Source organism: Chiloscyllium plagiosum, unplaced genomic scaffold (genome assembly GCF_037043375.1).
Source record: "Chiloscyllium plagiosum isolate Xiang-an unplaced genomic scaffold, Cpla_swu_hap1 HiC_scaffold_2, whole genome shotgun sequence".
NCBI classification, from domain to species: Eukaryota; Metazoa; Chordata; class Chondrichthyes; order Orectolobiformes; family Hemiscylliidae; genus Chiloscyllium; species Chiloscyllium plagiosum.
In genome coordinates this window covers 88,556,331-88,576,761 of record NW_028270140.1, presented here as the reverse complement: position 1 = coordinate 88,576,761, position 20,431 = coordinate 88,556,331, and the positions used below count along the sequence as shown (strand labels likewise).

General features: G+C 40.1%; 1 protein-coding gene across 7 annotated transcripts in view; it reads left to right on the top strand.

Moving 5' to 3' along the window:
- The first annotated feature begins 1,117 nt into the window (after positions 1 to 1,117).
- Positions 1,118 to 20,431, top strand: part of ap3s1 (adaptor related protein complex 3 subunit sigma 1) — a 141,054-nt gene continuing 121,740 nt past the window's right edge. Inside the window, exons 1-3 of one of the 7 annotated variants that reach the window (XM_087998448.1) lie at positions 1,179 to 1,311; positions 6,924 to 6,987; positions 7,722 to 7,769. In XM_087998448.1, coding sequence (XP_087854574.1) covers positions 1,301 to 1,311; positions 6,924 to 6,987; positions 7,722 to 7,769 — 123 coding nt within the window. In that variant the 5' untranslated portion in view covers positions 1,179 to 1,300. Of the gene's footprint in view, positions 1,312 to 1,431; positions 1,718 to 5,453; positions 5,534 to 6,923; positions 6,988 to 7,721; positions 7,770 to 20,431 lie in introns of those variants that run through there. The other 6 variants (XM_087998445.1, XM_087998440.1, XM_043711140.2 and 3 more) reach the window with 6 other exon arrangements.

The window sequence follows — 20,431 nt, the reverse complement described above, 5'->3', positions numbered from 1 at the left end:
TCCTTCCAATAGGAAGGAGACCAGAACTGCATGCAATATTTCAAAAGTGGCCTAACCAACCCTCTACTACAGCCATGTCTCCTTCCTCAGCACCTGCCTCGTCCACGTACCACCACCCCTGCCACCTTCTCCCAGCCCAACCCCTCTCCTGGCATTTATTTCTCAACCCACTTCCCTTCCCTTCCTCTCCCCCAGTCCTGACGAATGATTCTGACCTGAAACATCTCCTCTGATGCTCATTGACTTGCTGTGCATTTTCCCAGCTCCGCTGTTTATCCACCCTGACTTTCCAGCGTCTGCAGTGCTCACTATCTCCAAATCCCAAGGAAGTGTTGCTGAACAAAGCGACCTAAGGGTGCAAGTACAGAGTTCCTTGGAAGTGAGGTAGACAGGGTGGTGGGGAAGGCACTTGGCACTCTTGCTTTCATTGGGCAATGCACTGAGTATAGGAGTTGCGAATTTGTGATAACACTTTTCAGGACATTGTTGAGGCCACTTTTAGAAAACTGTCCTAAGATATCTATTCGGCGTGGACGAGTTGGACTGAAGACACATTCCGTACTGCATAACTCTTATGTATTGATGAAAAACAACTCTGGTCGGACATATTCCAGATGTCCACTTCGATCTCCACTCCACCCACAGTCATTGTGCAAAAGGAAGGCAATCATCCTGGAGTCCTGCCTGCCCAAAGCTTTTCATCGTGCCCTGATTTTGACTTTTGGAAATGTGATAATCCGACGGAATGTACTAATAAAACGGGTCAATGAAGGCCGTTAAGTATGTATTCGCTTTACTCAATGCGGTAGCAAATACCTATAGAAGACTGTGAAATCACAGAGATACCCTAATAAACTAGAAGTCTAGCGCCCACAACTGCAAAAATAAATCGCGTGAAATGCTTTATTTGTTATCTTAAGCCAATACTAAAACGTCTTGAATTTACGATCTTTTTTTCAAAAAAACTTGCCATTCAGAAACTAAATCGGGTGTTCCTAAAGTTACCCCGAAAACCATTCATTAGGCGTTTCGAAAAAGCGCAACGATTTTCTGCTGCCTTTCCTGAACGGTGGCGGTTGCCGTCACCATGTAAGGGCTGGCAAATGGGGGAGTTTCCTGTGACGGACACTTCGTTTCGGATTCGATCCCACCCACCTCTGTACGTACGTGCATGTTTCGGAGAAATTCCGCTTCGATTCCCACTGTCAGTAGGTGTTTCGGGAAGAGGGCAATCCAGTCGACATGATTAAAGCCATCCTGATATTTAACAACCACGGCAAGCCGCGACTCTCCAAGTTCTATGAGCGCTATGTGAGTATGAGGGAGAGAGGGCCGAGATCGCAGCGACCGTTAAACTGTCAACTTCCGCGTGCGATCCGTTGGGAGAGTGACCCCCCCCCCCCCCCCAAAACCGGGCACGCGCTCCCGGCCACATTTCAAAGTAGCGCTCGCGCTAGGAGCAGACTGGCGTTATCATAGGGAAGTGGTCTGCTCAGAGTGAGTTTCTGTATAAGGCAATCACAGCGGTACAGTTCGTCCTCTGGGGCTCGCACAGTTTATTTTCAATTCCAGGATTGCCTCTTCATACCTGTGAAGTTAGTGTACAGATGCCACCAGACTTCATTTCAATGCGCTGCACCGAATATTCCAAAGTAGAGGTACGAGGAATGTTTCGAAGTGTCTCCTAAATGCTGTTCTTCAGGTTATCCTTCCTGATGTAAGTACCTGTAATTGCCAGATTGCAGCTTTCAGGTACGTTTTAGCAGACATCAGCTGCACGAAACACTTTAACGTACGAGCTCAAGAAAAACAAACATGTAAAGTGCAGCGAGGAAGAATAATAATACCAAAGGAACATGTGTTATCTAAAGGGCCGAAATAGCTTTGTGTTTATCGAAGGCATTAGTTTCCGAACTGCATATTGGAAAAGTATTATCCATTTAAATCCAATAGTGGCTACCCTGTGATGGTCGCTTTCCAATTAGAAGAGGAGCGACTGAGGGATTGGGCTCTGATATAATGATGCATCAGTAGTTAATGTTGAGTTTGTGATCGTCGGAGAGTTGGAACGGGATAGGCATTACATTGGTGGGTATAGAATTCTAGTATTCCCACCAAAAAAAAATCGAATGAGACCCTAATTACTATAGCAGATACTGCATTTATGTAGTACTAAAGTGCTTTGCAGCCAATAAGGTGTAGACTGTAACACAAACAAAAAGTGCTGGAGGATGGCATCATCTGTAGAGAAAATCAGAGTTAACTTTCCAGTCAGAACCTTTGTCAGAACTGATATGGTATCTGTTGCACTGAAGGACACTTAGCAGCCAGGTTGTAGACAGCAAGTTCCCACAAATAGTCATGCAATAATTCAGAAATTATGTTTTTGAATCTGTTGATATTGGCCAGGACACACAAGATCACTCCCTTGCTGCTCTTCAAAAAAAATGTCATGGAATTTTTTAAATATACCAGCTTAGAAAGCAGATCATTCTCAGTTTAACATTACCTCTTGACAGATGTGGTGTGTTAACTTATCCTTTGGAGAAGGAGCAGGAGTAAGCCATTTAGCCCCTTATTAGAACAGCGCTGATAATCTACCTCAATATCTTTTTTTTTTACACACTATCCACATATCCATTGATGTAATTAGTATTGAAAAATCAACCAAATCTCTGTCTTGACTATATACAATTACTGAGTTTCCAAAGTCCACTAGGGCGGAGAACACCAAAGATTTGTCACTCTTGAATCAAGGAATTCTTTCTCATCTTCATGCTTTTCCCTTATCTTTAGTCTCTGTGCCTTGGTTTAGATCTGCAGGCCAGGGGAGACATCTGCAGGGAGAGGCTGAACAGGCTGGGGCTGTTTTCCCTGGAACGTCGGAGGCTGAGGGGTGACCTTATAGAGGTTTACAAAATTGAGAGGCATGGATAGGATAAGTAGACAAAGTCTTTTCCCCAAGGTCGGGGGAGTCCAGAACTAGAGGGCATAGATTTAGGGTGAGAAGGGAAAGATATAAAAGAAACCTAAGGGGCAACTTTTTCATGCAGAGGGTGGTATGTGTATGGAATGAGCTGCCAGAGGATGTGGTGGAGGCTGGTACAATTGCAACATTTTAAGAGGCATTTGGATGGGTATATGAATAGGAAGGGTTTGGAGGGATATGGGCCAGGTGCTGGCAGGTGGGACTAGATTGGGTTGGGATATCTGGTTGGCATGAACGGGTTACAACGAAGGGTCTGTTTCCATGCTGTACATCTCTATGACTTTATTCCTTTAAGAATTTTGCAAGATTCTATTAGATTCCCTCACATTCTTTGAAACTCTAGAGAATACAGGTCCAATGTCTTCGAGTCATAGAGTTGTACAGCATGGAAACAGACCCTTCAATCCAACTCATCCATGCCGACCAGATATCCCAAATTAATCTAGCCCCATTTGACAGCATTTGGCCCATATCTGTCTCAACCCTTCCTATTCATATACCCATGTCAATGACATTTAAATGTTGTAATTGTACAACTTCCACCACTTCCTCTGGCAACTTATTCCATACATGCTCCTCCCTCTGCATGAAAAAGTTACCCCTTAGGTCCCTTTTAAATCTTTCCCCTCTCACCTTAAACCTATGCCTTCTAGTTTTGGACTCCGCTATCATGAAGAAAAGATCTTGACTATTCACTCTATTTATGCCCCTTATGATTTTATAAACCCCTATAAGGTCATCCCTCAGCCTCTGACACTCCAGGGAAAATAGATCCAGCCTATTCAACCTCTCCCTGTAGCTCAAACCCTCCAACTTTGGCAACATCCTTGTAAATCTTTTCTGAACCCTTTCAAGTTTCACAACAACATTCCTATAGCGTGAAGACCAGAATTGCATGCGGTATAATAAAAGTGGCCTAATCAATGTCCTGTACAGCTGCAACATGACTTCCCAATTCTCATACTCAATGTACTGATCCATAAAGGCAAGCATGCGAAATGCTGCCTTTACTATCCTGTCTATCAATGACTCTACTTTCAAGGAACTATGAACCTGCAGTCCAAGGTCTCTTTGTTCAGCAACACTCCCCAGGACCTTACTATTAAATGATTAAGTCCTGCCCTGATTTGCCTTTTCAAAATACAATTGCAAAATTCTTCAGATGCAGCAGATCTGGTATAAAATAAAGTACTCAAGGGTTTCAATAAATTGAGTAGCTCTTGTGGGGAAAGAATTGATGATGTTTCCAGTTCAATTTGACTCATTGGAAATTTCCTCTTTATGTCTGTACAGGCTAATCTCTTGCAATTAATGCTAATCTACCATTTGCTTTCTTAATTGAAGACTGTACCTGCTCATCAGTTTTCAGTTACTTATGAAGAAGGACACCTAGGTCTGTTTGGACACCAACACTTCACAGTTTCTCACCATTTAAGAAATATGATGCACCTTCTTCCTGCTGAAATGGATAACCTTGGACTTATCCACATTATATTCCATCAGCCATGTTCTTATCCATTCATTCTGCTTGCCCAAATCCCTTTGAAACACCCTTGCATCATTCTCACAACACATTCTCACCCAGTTTTGCATTGTCCACACTTGGACCCGACAAATAAGTCATTGATGTAGATTTTGAACAGCTTGAGTCCAATTGTTGATCCTTGCAGTATCCCTCTACTCAGAACCTGCCAACCTGAGAATGACCTATTTATTCCTACTGTTTCTCTCTGTTAAGCAATTCTCAATCCATGCCAGCATGAACCTGGAACCTTGTGATGTAGAGGGATAGTGTTACCAATTTAGCCCAGTTGAGACAATTTAGATAGGATAATGTGTATTTTGAGTGGTTCTTTGCAATTGTTGTTTTTGGTACTAACTCGTCTGCAGCAATAGCATCAATGTAATTTAGGTAAAAGGCATAAAAAGTTGTATCACAGTTCAGGTCTTGTACACCCAGTGTAATCAGCTTTTTAAAATTCAATTTAGTTTTTTTTTCTTGTTAATTATTAAGTTATATTTATTTATCAGTTCAAAATTGCTGTTTAATTTACTTGTTTCCACCGAAAGTTAAATTAATAGTCTTCAATATTAAATGTTTAAACTTGTAGGCACGCAATTCTTTTTGTCTACACAAGTCATTTCTGTTGACCATGTAAATTTTGACTTTTCATTTCCTCAAAGTTTTGATTACAGTATTTCATTTTTCACATTTTTGGATACAAATACATAGTGATTGAGATTTATTGTATAATTTAATTTTAGAGTATTATGGAAATTACATTTCAAATTATCAGTTTGAAGTTGGTATTGAAAAGTGATAGACAGTCACAGAACAATATGAATTACTGGACCACGGTAGCTCTAATAACTCACTGATATGATGTGCTATTTTCCCACTACAAACATTTCAAGTTTCATAATTTTTCATGTGATTCAATATGCTGCTTCTGACTATTAAAATTAACTAATTGCAATTATGAAGTCACAGAATGAGGCTACCTCTGGAGGTAGTATTTCATCTCGTACCCAAGTTCAGTTTAGGTGAGTTCTGGAAATTTCTTTTGCAACCTATAAGTTTTCACCCATTCATTCAATATATTCCTGTGGATTCAAGATTAGAGTGGTGCTAGAAAAGCATAGCAGGCCAGGCAGAATCCGAGGAGCAGGAAAAATTGATGTTTCAGGCAAAAGCCCTTTATCAAGAAGGGCTTTTTGCCCAAAACGTAAATTTTCCTGCTCCTCAGATGCTGCCTGACCTGCTGTGCTTTTCCAGCACCGTTGTTATCGCCGGCATCTGCAGATCCGCTTCCGCCTATATACTTGTGGATTAACAATTGCGAAATAAACATTGGCAATTATTTCCAAATTGCGCTGTACAGCTTGCTTCAATTTGGAGAGGGAACTTATGTGCATTGACACAAACTATACAGTGAGGACTGCAGATGCTGGAGATCAGAGCTGAAAATGTGTTGCTGGAAAAGCGCAGCAGGTCAGGCAGCATCCAAGGAGCAGGAGAATCGATGTTTCGGGCATGAGCCCTTCTTCCTGAAGAAGGGCTCATGCCCGAAACGTCGATTCTCCTGCTCCTTGGTTGCTGCCTGACCTGCTGCCCTTTTCCAGCAACACATTTTCAGCACACACTATACAGTATCAATTTCTGAGGCTTAGTCCCATATACTTGACTTTTAACTTTAGCCTAACCAGGGAAATCTGTGCAATACTTTCCTGTCTGTTGTCATTAAAGTGTTTATTTGGTTTCTGTGTTCATAGAAAATGTCTTTTTTTTATGCTCTGGGATTTTTCAGCTTGTGAAACAGTACTGCACAAAATAAAATGGTTTTCAAAGGTGTTGCAGTTGAATATATATGTATTCTCATGTGATCAGTTATTTTTTGTATCTATTCAATTGAATAGCTGTTAAGTTCTTTCTCAGTTGAGAAAAGCAGTAATTCTAACTTCGTCTGAAACATCAATTATTTAAGAATTGGTTTACACTGTCATAAATAGTTGAATTCTCTGTTAAAATGTCTGTACTTGCATTCATTGTTCAGATTGCAAAATATTATTTCATTTTGTTCCAACAATTCAATGCAATTTGTTTATACTGGACTATAATAAGAGAGATTTCAGAGCCACTAGGATCTGTTCGATTTGTATACATTGATGTTCTGACCATAATGCTAGAAATAGTATTTAAAAAATGCAAAGAATAATATACATTTGCATATTGAGCAATACCAGTAAGTTTAGAGATCTTCATTAGGACTTAATTACCATACCAATATCAATATTTGCGTGCACACCTGAATAAATGTTGCATTTTCTGAAGTGCCTGCCAATGGAATAAGACTTTAAAACTAAAGACCTATTCAATGGATGTTAAATATCTTTTTAAGTAATTGCTTGTAAGCTTTTCTTTTGTGTGTTAAAGGGTCCTGAGCTTTGCTCGCGAAGTCAGCATTTGTTGTCCATCCCTAATTACTCTGGAGGTGATGGTAAGCCATCTTGAACTACTGCTGCTCATGTGGTGTTTATACATCTACAGTATCGGGATTTTGAGCCAGTGATAAAAGAACTGCAATCTACTTCTAAGTCAGGCTGCTAAGTGACTTGTAGACAAATTTGTAGATGATGGTATTCACATATATTTCCTGCACTTGGTGGAGAATCGAGGTTCCGGATGTTGTGTCAAAAAACCTTGGCAAGTTGTGCACCTTGTAGATGATATGAACCACAGTTATCACATGTTGGTAAAAATGAAAGTTTCAGGTGTTTGATGGAGAGTCAGTCATTTGGACCACTTTGGCAGAGATGATAAACTTTTCTTTTACTTTAAATGCGCCTTCACTCACACCTAGGCATATGTCAAAAATTGCATAATATTCCTGACTTTGTGCATTGTAGATTGTTGGCTTGCTTTTGACTTGCTGTTGTAGCTCCATTATTAATGGAGCTAGTCCAGTCAAATTTTTGTTTAGTGATGACTCTCCTGTTGTTTCAGCGGTCCAGTAATAGAAATTACATTGAATGACAAAAGGATGTGATTCAACTTTCCACTCTGAAATTTTAATTACCTGACCTTTTTTATAGAACAAGTGGAATGCCCACTTCCAGCCCAACCCTGGATGTTTCCCAGGTCCTATTACATGAGGCACAGACTGTACAGAGTTGTGAATGGAGCCAAACCTCTCAATTATCAATAAATACTCTTGATTTTGATCTTTGTTAGGGGGAAGTTATTTCTGAAGCAGCTGAAGACAGTTGGATGGATATATCGGTAAGAAATTCAAGTAGTAGGATCTCAACTGAAGCAGCCACAACTATTTTCCTGTTGTGTTAGCTACCACTCCAGAGAGGCTCATTCCCTGTGATTCACATTGCTTTCAATTTTACGACAGTTCTTTGTCACATCTGAGTCTACCTTGTTTCATTCTCTTTGCCATGTTTACAGCAGACTCTTTTGACTCTTGAATTCATATCCATAATCTTTGTTTGCACTATGAGTTGTAATGTGGCTTGGAGCAGTGTGGTCCTGTTAGAATGTAAACCTAACATTGGTGAATATGTAAGCGCTGCTTGATAACACACTCAATAAGCTTTCATCACTTTGATTTAAAATGATGACAAGGTAATTGGCTGGATTGGATTTTTCCTGCTTTTTGTGGACAGGACACGCAGAGGCAATTTTTCACTTTATCATATTGATGTTTTTTCTGGCTGTACTTGTTTAGCTTGGCTAGAGGCACATCTCATTTTGGAGCATAAAGTTTAAGCATATAGCCAAAATGTTGTCAGGGATTATAGACATTACTGTATCCACGTATCACTTGGTGGGAATCAAATTGGCTGAAGTCTGTTGTCTATAATGCTGGACATTTTAGCATGTGGCTGTGATGGATCATCTACTTGGCCTTCCTAATTGTAGATGGTTGCAAATGCTTCAGGTTTTTTTACATTACCTTGAAGGATTTTCAAATTGTTTGAGAGTGGGAATGCTCATGAATGCTTCAAATCATTTTAATTGTTCGTCACCATTCACAACTATCAGTGTCCAGAATGCAGAACTTGATGATTTGTTGATTGTGGGATTTCGTACCTGTGTATAGCATGCTGCTTCAGCTTTTGTCCTCATGCATGTAGTGAAATGCCTGTACAGGAGTAGTATAAACTTAGTTCTCGTATGTTAACTTTACTTCTCTTTCCCTACTTTGCTCACTTTATATTATATTGGCCTTGACTTTGACTTATTTCTGTTACTTCTCAGTTAATCCCTTTTTCAAAAAATAAATTTTCTAAAGTTGTGAACCAATCAAACAACCACTTCCCTGTCTTGTCACTATTTGATTTTCTAGGACTTGATGAAAGGCAAATGTTGAGAACAAACATTGGAAAAGCTGACATGATCTCATCTTCAAACCGTCACAGATATGCTTGCTCTTTTTTAAAAAAAAAAGCACATGATCAATTTCTTTAAGATACAGTGTAGTCCTGCCTTGACAGTTAAGGTGCTCTCCATCATACAGTATGCCAGAATTAACACCCTAAATTGGTCAGATTCACAACGATCTCACAGCTCAAAATTGGATACTCAAAGTCATACAGATGTACAGCGCAGAAACAGACTGTTCAGTCCAACTTGTCCATGCCGACCAGATATTCCAACCCAATCTAGTCTCACCTGCCTGCACTAGGCCTATATCCGTCCAAACCCTCCCAAACTATTCATATACCCACCCAGATGCCATTTGAATGTTGCAATTATACTAGCTTCCACTACTTCCTCTGGCAGCTCTTTCCATACATGTACCACCTTCTGCATGAAAAAGTTGTCCCTTAGGTCTCTTTTATATCTTTCTCCTCTCAACCTAGCCTATGCCGTCTAGTTCTGGACTCCCCAACCCCAGGGAGAAGACTTTGTCTATTTATCCTATCCGTGCCCCTCATGATTTTACAAATCTCTATAAGGTCACCCCTCAGCCTACGACGCTTCATCCATAGCCTATTCAACCTCTCCCTATAGCTCAAATCCTCCAACTCTGGCAACATCCTTGTAAATCCTTTCTGAATCCTTTCAAGTTTCACAACATCTTTCAGATAGGAAAGAGACTAGAATTGCGCACGATATTCCAACTGTGGCCTAACCAATGTCCTGTACAACTGCAACATGACCTCCCAACTCCTGTACTCAATATTCTGACCAATAAAGGAAAGCATACCAAATGCCTCCTTCACTATCCTGCGACTCCACTTTCAAGGAGCTATGAACCTGCACTCCAAGGTCTCTTTGTTCAACAGCACTCTCCAGGACCTTACCATGAATTGTATAAGTCCTATTAAAACTTGCTTTCCCAAAATGCAATACCTTGTATTTATCTAAATTAAACTCCATCTGCCCACTGGCCCATCTGATCAAGATCCCATTGTAATCTGAGGTAACCTTCTTCACTGTCCACTACACCTCCAGTTTTGGTTCATCTGCAAACTTACTAACTGTACCTCTTATGCTCACATCCAAAACATTTATGTAAATGATGAAAAGTAGAGGACCCAGCACCAATTCTGGTGGCACTCCACTGGTCACAGGCCTCCAGTCTGAAAAACAACCCCCCACCACCCTGTGTTTTCTACCTTTTGAGCCAGTTCTGTATCCAAATGGCTAGTTCTCCGTGTATTCCAATGAGATTTATCAATTAACCTTTATACAGGTTACATGTAGAAGTGTTGAGGAATCAAAGCAATATGATAGAAGACAATTCTGCTGTAATGTGCAGTCATATGATCTGGCATATTCATCACTCTTGTGTAATTCTGAAATCTGAAAAGCCCAATTTTTTTATGCCCAATGGTACTCTCTCCAAAACAATTGTGCTTCTGTATAATTTGGAATTATGAGTGATTGAATATGCCAGACCATATGACTGCACATTACAGCAGAATTGTCTTCTATCATATTGCTTTGATTCCTCAAACACTTCGAGTATCCAGTTTTGAGCTGTTACATGGGTTCTGATTCTGACCAATTTAGCATGTTGATTCTGGCGCACCATGTGATGGAGGGCAACTTCACTGTCAAGGCAGGACTATACTGTATATTAAAGAAAATTGTGCTGAAATTGCTCATGTCCTTTTTAAGGGCAGGTGTATCTGATGGTTTGAAGATGAGATCATTTCAGCTTTTCCCGTGTTTGTTCTCAACATTTGCCATTCATTGAAGCTGCAACTGCCCTTCAGGATTCAGGGGGCTGCTGGTCTGAGATACAGAAAATCGAGCAGTGACAAGACAGGGAAGTGGTTCACAATGTTAGAAAGTGTACTTTTGGAAGAAGGGGTTAACTGAGAAGCAACAGAAATAAGTGAAAGGCAAGGCAACATAATATAAGTGAGCAATGGAGGGAAAGGGAAGTAAAGTTAACATAAGAGAAGTAAGTTTATACTGCTCCTATACAGGCTTTTTTTTAGAAAAAGGGAGTGACTAAGGAATTTAAGGGAAGACATGACAGTAGAGCTCACACCAGTGATATGTTCCTTCTCTACTTGTAGCAAATCATGGAAGCTTCAGTTGTCCCTGGTAACTACATGAACAGGCAGTGTGTCTAGCCGTAAAGGCTGATCGAACATAGTATGTATTGGTATGCATAGGTAGAAAAAGGGATGTGGTTCTGCAAGCAGAGTTTAGGGAGCTAGGAAATTAAGTTATTTCTGGGTTGCTTCTGGTGCCAGTGGGGCAATCTGTGTTAGGGCCTTTGTTGTTTCTGGTGTATATAAACGACTTAGACTTGAATCTAGGATGATTGATCAGTAAGTTCACAATGAAATGAAAACTGCTGGGGTGGTCACAGCTAGAGTATTGTGCAGTTCTGGAATTTGCATTAAAGGAGGGATCACATTGCCCTGGAAAGGATATAGTGGAGATTTACCAGAATATTGCCTTGTGTGAAGAGCTTTTGTTACAAAGAAAGTTTGGATGGACTAGGGTTGTTTTTTTGGAGCAGAGAAGACTAAGCAGGGAAGAATGTAATTGAGATGTATAAAATTATGAGAGGCATAGATAGGGTAGACAGGAAAGAACTTTTCGTTTAGATTGGATTCCTTATAGTGTGGAAACAAGCCATTCGGCCCAACAAGTCCACACCGACCCTCTGAAGAGTAACCCACACAGACCCATCTCCCTTTGACTAATGCACCTAACACCGTGGGCAATTTAGCATGGTCAATCCACGTGACCTGCACATCAACTGCAGCACCCGGAGGAAACCCATGCAGACATGGGGAGAATGTGCAAACTCCACACAGACAGTCGCCCAAGGCTGGAGTCAAACCTGGGTCCCTGGCGCTGTGAATCTGTAGTGCTAAGTTTGGTGGCGAGATCAATGACCAGGGGTGTAGACTTGAGATAAGGGCAACAGGTTTAGAGGAATGAGAGGAAATACCTTTTCACTCAGAGGGTGGTGGAACTGGAACCCGCTCCCTCTAAGAGTCGTAGAGACAGAAAACCTCATGACTTTTTTTTAGTTATGCACTGCGATTTCAAGGCATATGTGGCTAATGGCCAAGTGTTAGAAAGTGGAATTAAAATAATTGTTTTCGTTGTTTTGAAGGGTGCAGTCTCCGTTGTCTGAAAGGCATTTTTTGTGCTGTAGATCTCTGTGACTCTGAATAAGAACAGTTAATTTTCTTCCCTAAAGAGCAGGAGTGAACCACAAGGTTTGGTAAAACTGTGGTTTAATGGTCTTGGTACTAAGCCCAGCATTTTATTCCAGATTTATTGAATTAGCTGAATTTGAATTTCTCAGCTGTGGTGCTCAGGTTTGAACTTTTCCAGCTCTCTGAAATACGTACTGGTACAGTAACATAACCATGCTACCATACCTTGCCGGTAAAGAATTATAGCTACAGTTGACAGTATAAAGTAAGACAGTTAGTTGTGTGAAACACTTGAGACATTCTAACATTTTAAGGAATTCTTGAGGCAAGGATACAATTACAAATATAAATACATTTTATTTTGAAAGAAGATGTTGCTTTTGAAGCGATATTTCAGCAATGCTCTGGGTCATTCAAATTGAACTCTGTCACAGAAATGGAGAGTAATGTTTACTGTGATTGGTTACAGATGGATTCATTGTAATGATAGTGGTGGAAAGAATGTTTGGTGAATTAAAGGCCAAATGCAAGGACCCTATTGCACAACATTGAAGTATTGGCGTTTGTCTCTTTTTAGTTTCTGCTTATGAATCTACTAAATAAACCCAGCAACAGCATTTGTGTAATAAAAAGTCTTTGTGCTTTCTGTTTTGAATTTATATTCCTGTCTCTAAATATAATTGACGAAGTTAAAAATCACACAACACCAAGTTATAGTCCAAAAGGTTTAATTGGAAGCACACTAGGAGCTCCTAGCGACGCTCCTTCATCAGGTGATTGTGGAGGGCTCGATCGTAACACAGAATTTATAGCAAAAATTTGCAGTGTGATGTAACTGAAATTATACATTGAAGAATTGATTGTCTGTTAAGCCTTTCATCTGTTAGAATACAGTGATAGTTTCTCCGAATCAATATAATTGACAGTTGTTTTAATAAGTAATAAAATGTTAGTATTTTAACCAAATAAGTAGATTACTGAGCCATACCTTGCTGTTTGTAGATTATACAGCACAACTTGCACAGAGTAACCTTAACTTGACACTACAACGTATAATGCATGTTTACACTCCATGCGGTAAATTTCTTTGTATGGAAACTCTGGCTGAAATTTACTCTAGTAATGACAGTGAAACTCAGTGTTTGCTGTCATCATTCTCTGAAATTGCACATGCAGGATTAAATATGGGAATCCAATGTTTCTATCAATGATTCAGTGCTCACTGGGTGTGCTGTTGAATGTCAAGCTGTCTGCAGACTGCAATCAACTAGAAATCACTGAACTAATGAAAGTATACCTTTTCAAATTTAATTAAGTTTTACCATGTTTTCTTTAAAAACATGAACTGTTAGCTTTCGTAAAGTGAGGTCCAACGGTCTCTAGTGTATGTCCATATTTTAAAATTTGTTTTTGTGTAGTCCAGTAAGAGCACTGGACTACACAAAAACACATTTTAAAATATGGACATAAATTTCTCCAAGATTAAACTTTTTAAAAATTAACTTTATTGTTTTTTCAGTTTCAATATTAATCATTTATGTTGTCTGTTAATATTTGTACATTCTGGATTGCTATATCTGAAATTCCTTCAACAAAATTGGCTGGTTGCTGTGTTTGATGGCATCATAGTTGCTGTATGTTTGGCAATCCTATGACTTGATGCCAGATTAAAACTGACAGGATGTGTGCAACCTTTTCAGGTTGATGGCGAGTGACATAGATTTGCCACTGATTACGATTCTGGCCTTCAATCTTGAGTAATTTAGGGTGTGTTCTGTCCACTTAAATTTGTCAGATATGTTAATATAGAACCGAATAGTAGATTTTGATAGCAAAGGAGATCAATTGGCCTCTGGTGATTTTTAGCTCAATAATTTTAAAGTGATCTATTGCAATCTTTCAGTTGTAATATCTCCTGTGGCTCAATGTTACATTTTGTTTGATACTGCTGTTATGAGGCACCTTCAAACATTAAAAATGCGGTATAAATGCAAGTTGTTGTTTTACATGTTTATCTCCTTCCTTTAAAAGTCGAATCCCCACTGCCTAATGAATCCATGTGCCAAAAATTCAGTGCTTAGAGAATTTTTTTAACATCAAGGGAATGATGGCATGGATTGTGTTGAGTGTGCTGTGGACAATATTGTGATAAACATATGGGTTTCTAAATATGTGTCATTGATATTCTACTGTTCCTACCAATTAGTCTCCTGAAAGTTGCTTTCTCTTTTCTTTACATTGTTCTTCTTCCCTTCAGAGGCGTGGCTGAGATTAGGTATGTGATGTTTGTGCAGGCATTTGGAAGTAGAGTGAGGCCTTAGGTGTAACTCTTAGGTAGGTTCAGGAATTTGTTTTGACAGATTTACTTTGTAAATTGTGGTGTTTTCATGGTTGAGTTATGGAATAGGCAATTTCACCATGTAACTTGCTGGAAGTGTAGCTGAGGGTGGCAGTGGGACATTTGAGATCTTTGGAAATTACAGGCTTAATGGAATAGAACAACTAATTTAAGGGTTGGGAGTGAAACATTATGCCAAAATCAAATTAGCGACATATTGACAAAAAGAAATGAAAATTGGCGTGAGAGTGAGGAAAAGATTAAAATCAAAGTAAGGAAAAATAGTTGTCGCTTTAAAAATCTTTTTGCTATTTTTGCATGCAGTAAATCGTACTCAATGCTTTAAGCTGTTATCTTTCTGAACCAGGAAGATAAATCTCTTGATGTAGTATTAATTAAATAGCAATTGTCTCGAATTGGTGTTTATAGCTCACAGAACAAGTTTAATGAGAATTAATGCACTAATTCAGCAAGTTGCTTAAAATTGCATCCCAACTTGGGGGAGGAAAGTGCTGGCTGATTTGCACAATAATAATAGATTTGGCAATCTAAATTATCATGCAGTCATGCATCAGAAGAGATCTGCGACACAAGAACGTGTGTTTGCCATTTAGTCATCAACAGGTTTATTCTTACTGCATTGGAATGAAAACAAACTGGTAAATACATTGTTTTTATAAAGAAATCTAGCAACTGGAAATCTGAAACAAAAGAACACACTGTTCGAAATATAGTAGACCAGTCAGCACCTCTGGATAGGCATTATTTCATCTATGGATCCAATGCAGGTGTGTGCAAAAATAATAGATATGAGAAGACCAATTGATATGAGAAGTCCATCTAGCCTGCCCCATATACGACACACAATTTCCTGGTATTACAACAATGTAATTTACTGAGTCAGGGAAAATAAGTCATTTAGGATTGTGCTTGTCAGGAAACTGGGGCAAAGCAATTCTCAGTGTGGGTGAGACAACACCAAACAGATGTAGTTCATTTGAGCAGCCCAGTAAATATAGATGATCAAAGTAGAGTCATAGGGTTGGACAGGACAGAAACAGATTCTTTGGTTCAACTTGACTAGATATCCTAAATGAATCTAGTCTCATTTGTCAGCATTTGGCCCATATCCCTCCAAATCCTATTCATATACTCATCCAGATGTCTTTTAAATGTTGTAATTGTGCAAGCCACCACCACTTCCTCTGGTAGCTCATTCCATACATGAACCACTGTCTGAAAATGTTTCCTTGAAGATCCCTTTTAAATCTTTCTCCTCTCACTTTAAAACTATGCCCTCTAGATATGGATTCCCCTAGCGTGGGGAAAAGGTCTTGTCTCTTCACCCATCCGTGCCATTCATATTTTTATAATCCTTTATAAGGTCATGCCTCAGCCTCTTATGCTCTAGGTAAAACAGCTCCAGCCTATTCAGCCTCTCCCTATAGCTCAAGCCCTCCAACCCCAGCAACATCCTTGTAAATCTTTTCTGCACCCTTTCAAGTTTAACAACATATTTCATGTAGTAGGGAAACCAGAATTGCACACAGTGTTCCAAAAGTGGCTTAACCAATGTCCTTTAAGTGTGTACAAGAAAATTTTCTGATTCAATATGTGGATGTACCTACCAGAGAAGGTGCAAAGCTTGACCTGCTCTTGGGAAATAAGGCAGGGCAGCTGACTGAAGTGTCAGTGGGGGAACACTTTAGGGTCAGCAACCATAATTCTATTAGTTTTAAAATAGTGATGGAAAAGGATAGACCAGATCTAAAGTTGAAGTTCTAAATTGGAGGAAGGTTAATTTTGATGGCATTAGGCAAGAACTTTCAAAAGCTGATTGGGGGCAGATGTTCACAGGTAAAGAGACGACTGGAAAATGGGAAGCCTTCAGAAATGAGATAATGAGAGTCCAGAGACAGTATATTCCTGTCAGGGCGAAAGGAAAGGCTGATGGGTATATGGAATGCTGGATGACTAAAGAAATTGAGGGTTTGGTTAAGGAAAAGAAAGAAGCATATGTCAGGTATAGAGAAGATAGATCAAATGAATCCGTACAAGAATATAAAGGCAGTAGAAGTATACTTAAGAGGGAAATCAGGAGGGCAAAAAGGGGACATGAGATAGCTTTGGCAAGTAGAATTAAGGAGAATCCAAAGGGCTTTTACAAGTACATTAGGGACAAAAGGGTAACTAGGGCAAGAATAGGGCACATCAAAGATCAGCAAGGTGGCCTTTGTGTGGAGCCACAGGAAATGGGGGAGATATTAAACGAGTATTTTTGCATCAGTGTTTACTGTGGAAAAGGACATAGAAGATATAGAATGTAGGGAAATAGATGATGACATCCTGAAAAATATCCATATTACAGAGGAGGAAGTGCTGGATGTCTTGAAATGCATAAAAGTGGATAAATCCCCAGGATCTGATCAGGTGTACCCTCAAACTCTGTGGGAAGCTAGGGAAGTGATTGCTGGGCCCCTTCCTGAGATATTTGTATCATTGATAGTCACAGGTGAGGTGCTGGAAGACTGGAGGTTGGCTAACGTGGTGCCACTGTTTAAGAAGGATGATAAGGACAGGCCAGGGAACTATAGACCAGTGAGCCTGATGTTGGTGGGCAAGTTGTTGGAGGAAATCCTGAGGGACAGGATATATATGTATTTGGAAAGGCAAGGACTGATTCGGGATCGTCAACATGGCTTTGTGCGTGGAAAATCATGTCTCTCAAACTTGACTGAGTTTTTTGAGGAAGTAACAAAGAAGATTGATGAGGGCAGAGTGGTAGACATGATCTATATGGACTTCAGTAAGATGTTTGACAAGGTTCCCCATGGAAGACTGATTAGCAAGGTCATATCTCATGGAATACAGGGAGAGCTAGCCATTTGGATACAGAACTGGCTCAAAGGTAGAAGACAGAGGTTGGTGGTGGAGGGTTATTTTTTAGATGGAGGCCTGTGACCAGTGGAGTGGCACAAGGATCGGTGCTGGGCCCACTACTTTTTGTAATTTATATACATGATTTGGATGTGAGCATAAGAGGTACAGTTTATAAGTTTGCAGATGGCGCCAAAATTGGAAGTGCAGTGGACAGTGAGGAAGGTTAACTCCGATTACAACAAGGTCAGATGAGCTGAGAGGTGGCAGCTGGAATTTAATTTAGATAAATGTGAGGTGCTGCATTTTGGCAAAGCAAATCTTAGAAGGACTTATACACTTAATGGTAAGGTCCTGGGGAGGGTTGCTGAACAAAGAGACCTTGGAGTGCAGGTTCATAGCTCCTTGAAAGTGGAGTCGTAGGTAGACAGGATAGTGAAGAAGGCGTTTGGTATACTTTCCTTTATTGGTCAGAGTATTGAGTACAGGTGTTGGGAGGTCATGTTGCAGCTGTACAGGACATTGGTTAGGCCACCTTTGGAATATTGCATGCAAATCTGGTCTCCTTTCTATCGGAAAGATGTTGTGAAACTTGAAAGGGTTCAGAAAAGATTTACAAGGGTGTTGTCATGGTTGGAGAATTAGAGCTATAGGGAGAAGTTGAATGGGCTGGGGCTGTTTTCCTTGGGAGCATCGGAGGCTGAGGGGTGACCTTCTAGAGGTTTACAAAATTATGAGGGGCATGGATAGGGTAAATAGGCAAAGTCTTTTGCCTGGGGTGGGGGAGTCCAGAACTAGAGGGCATAAGTTTAAGGTGAAAGGGGAAAGATATAAAAGAGACCTGAGAAGCAACATTTTCACACAGGGTGGTACATGTATGGAATGAGCTGCCAAGGCAGTGGTGGAGGCTGGTACAATTGCAACATTTAAGAAGCATTTGGATGGATATGTGAATAGGAAGGGTTTAGAGGGATATGGGCCAGGTGCTGGCAGGTAGGACCATATTGGTTTGGGATATCTGGTCAGCATGGACAAATTGGACCAAAAGGTCTGTTTTCGTGCTATACATCTCTATGACTCTGTGACTCTCTGACACGCAAACTCCTGGGTGCATTGATAGAAGATAGTCCCTTCTTCACTATCCTGTCTACCTGTGACTTCATGGGACTATGAACTTGTGCCCCAAAGTCGCTTTGTTTGACAGCACTCCCAGGATGCCACTGTTAAGTGTATAGGTCCTGCCTTGATTTGGCTTACCAAAATGGAACACACGTTTATTTAAATTAAACTCCATCTGTGACTCATTGGTCCATCTGATCGAGGTCCTGTTGTACTGTGACATAACCTCCTTCAGTGTCTACTACACCACCTAATTTGGTGTCATCTGCAAACTTACTAATTATTCCTCCTATATTCATATCCATTTATATAAATGACAGAAAGCAGTGGATCCAGCACCGACCCTTGCGGCACACTAGTGGTCAGAGGCCTCTAGTCGGAAAAACAATTCTCCATCATCCTCTGTGATTACAGAGCATTATTTCTGTGAAACTAAGCTGGTAATATGGAATGTACCTGTGCTGCAGGTCGTAAATAACACATTTACAGGTTTAAAATTGCAAAACACCAGGTTATAGTCCAACAGGTTTATTTGGAAGTGCTAGCTTTCGGAGTGCCACTCCTTCATCAGGTGATTGTGGAGAATAAGACCAAACAAAGATCCTCCTTTTCTTATGCCTGATGTTGTATTTTTCTCAAGTTTTTCTTCTATTTCTTCCTAAGCTCAGGGACGGCATACCTTTGATATGGAATCCACTTATAGCTGTCTTCACACTAATTTCGTTATAGTGCTGACTGCTCAACTTCATGTCTAGGTCCTAACAGTATATGTCCTCAGTACTGTCCTCTCTCCTTTAAAGTTGTAGCTTTTACACATCCCCTCTTTCAAAACAAAGCCCTCTTGACTTTGATTGAAAACCCATCTCCAAATTGCCTTTTCCCTCAAAGTATTGTTGCTCTTAGAGTCATAGAGATGTACAGCATGGAAACAGATCTTGCAGTCCAACTTGTCCATGTCGACTAGATATCCTAAATAAATCTAGTTCCATTTGCCACCACTTGGCTCATATCCTTCTGAACCCTTCATATTTACATACCCATCCAGATGTCTTTTGAATGTTGTAGTTGTACCAGCCTCCACCACTTCCTCTGGCAACTCATTTCATACACGCACCACCCTCTACATGAAAAAGTTGCCCCTTCTGTCCCTTTTATATCTTTCCCTTCTCACTTTAAATCTGTGTCCTTTAGTTCTGGACTCCCTCATCCCAGGGAAAAGACCTTGTCCATTCACACCATCTGTGCTCTTCATGATTTTATAAACCTCTATAAGGTTACCCCTCTGCCTCTTACGTTCTAGGGAAAACAGCTCCAGCCTATTCAGCTTCTCCCTATAGTTCAAACCCTGCAACACTGGAAACTGTCATTTAAATCTTTTCTGAACCCTTTCAAGTTTCACAACATCCTTCCTATTGTCTCTTCTTCCAACTCCTCAAATGCATGCCCACCTTTCAAGAATTCCATGTTTGGATCCTCTAATCAGGTTTAAACTCCTGTGTCAGTAAAGTTTTGAAAATTTCAAATCTTATCAAGGTTGCAGATTATATCTTTGCTATTTTGCAGCCTTTGGTAAGGTTCACTACATAGTTTTCTTCCGAAGTGTCTCTTCTAGTGTCTGACAGGATGAGGTGGGCCAGTCATTTAAAGCTGGTGGGAAGAAATATTTCTTCATACTAAGGTTTGTAAATTCTTTAAATTCTCCACCACAGAGGGTATTGCTACATCATGGTTGAATATGTCTAAAGCTTGCAGAGAGACATTTTTAGTCTTTCAGGTAATCAAGTGATATTGTAAATTCGGTGAAAAGAATTGAAATTGAAAATCCGATATGAATGTGTTGAATAGTGAGTAGACTCAATTGGCCACATAGTCAACTCTTGGCACTTCTTGTGGTGTTGTGACTATTTTCCATTCTTACCTATTTAGCCAGATAATCAGCGGTAATGTCTTAAATTTGATGT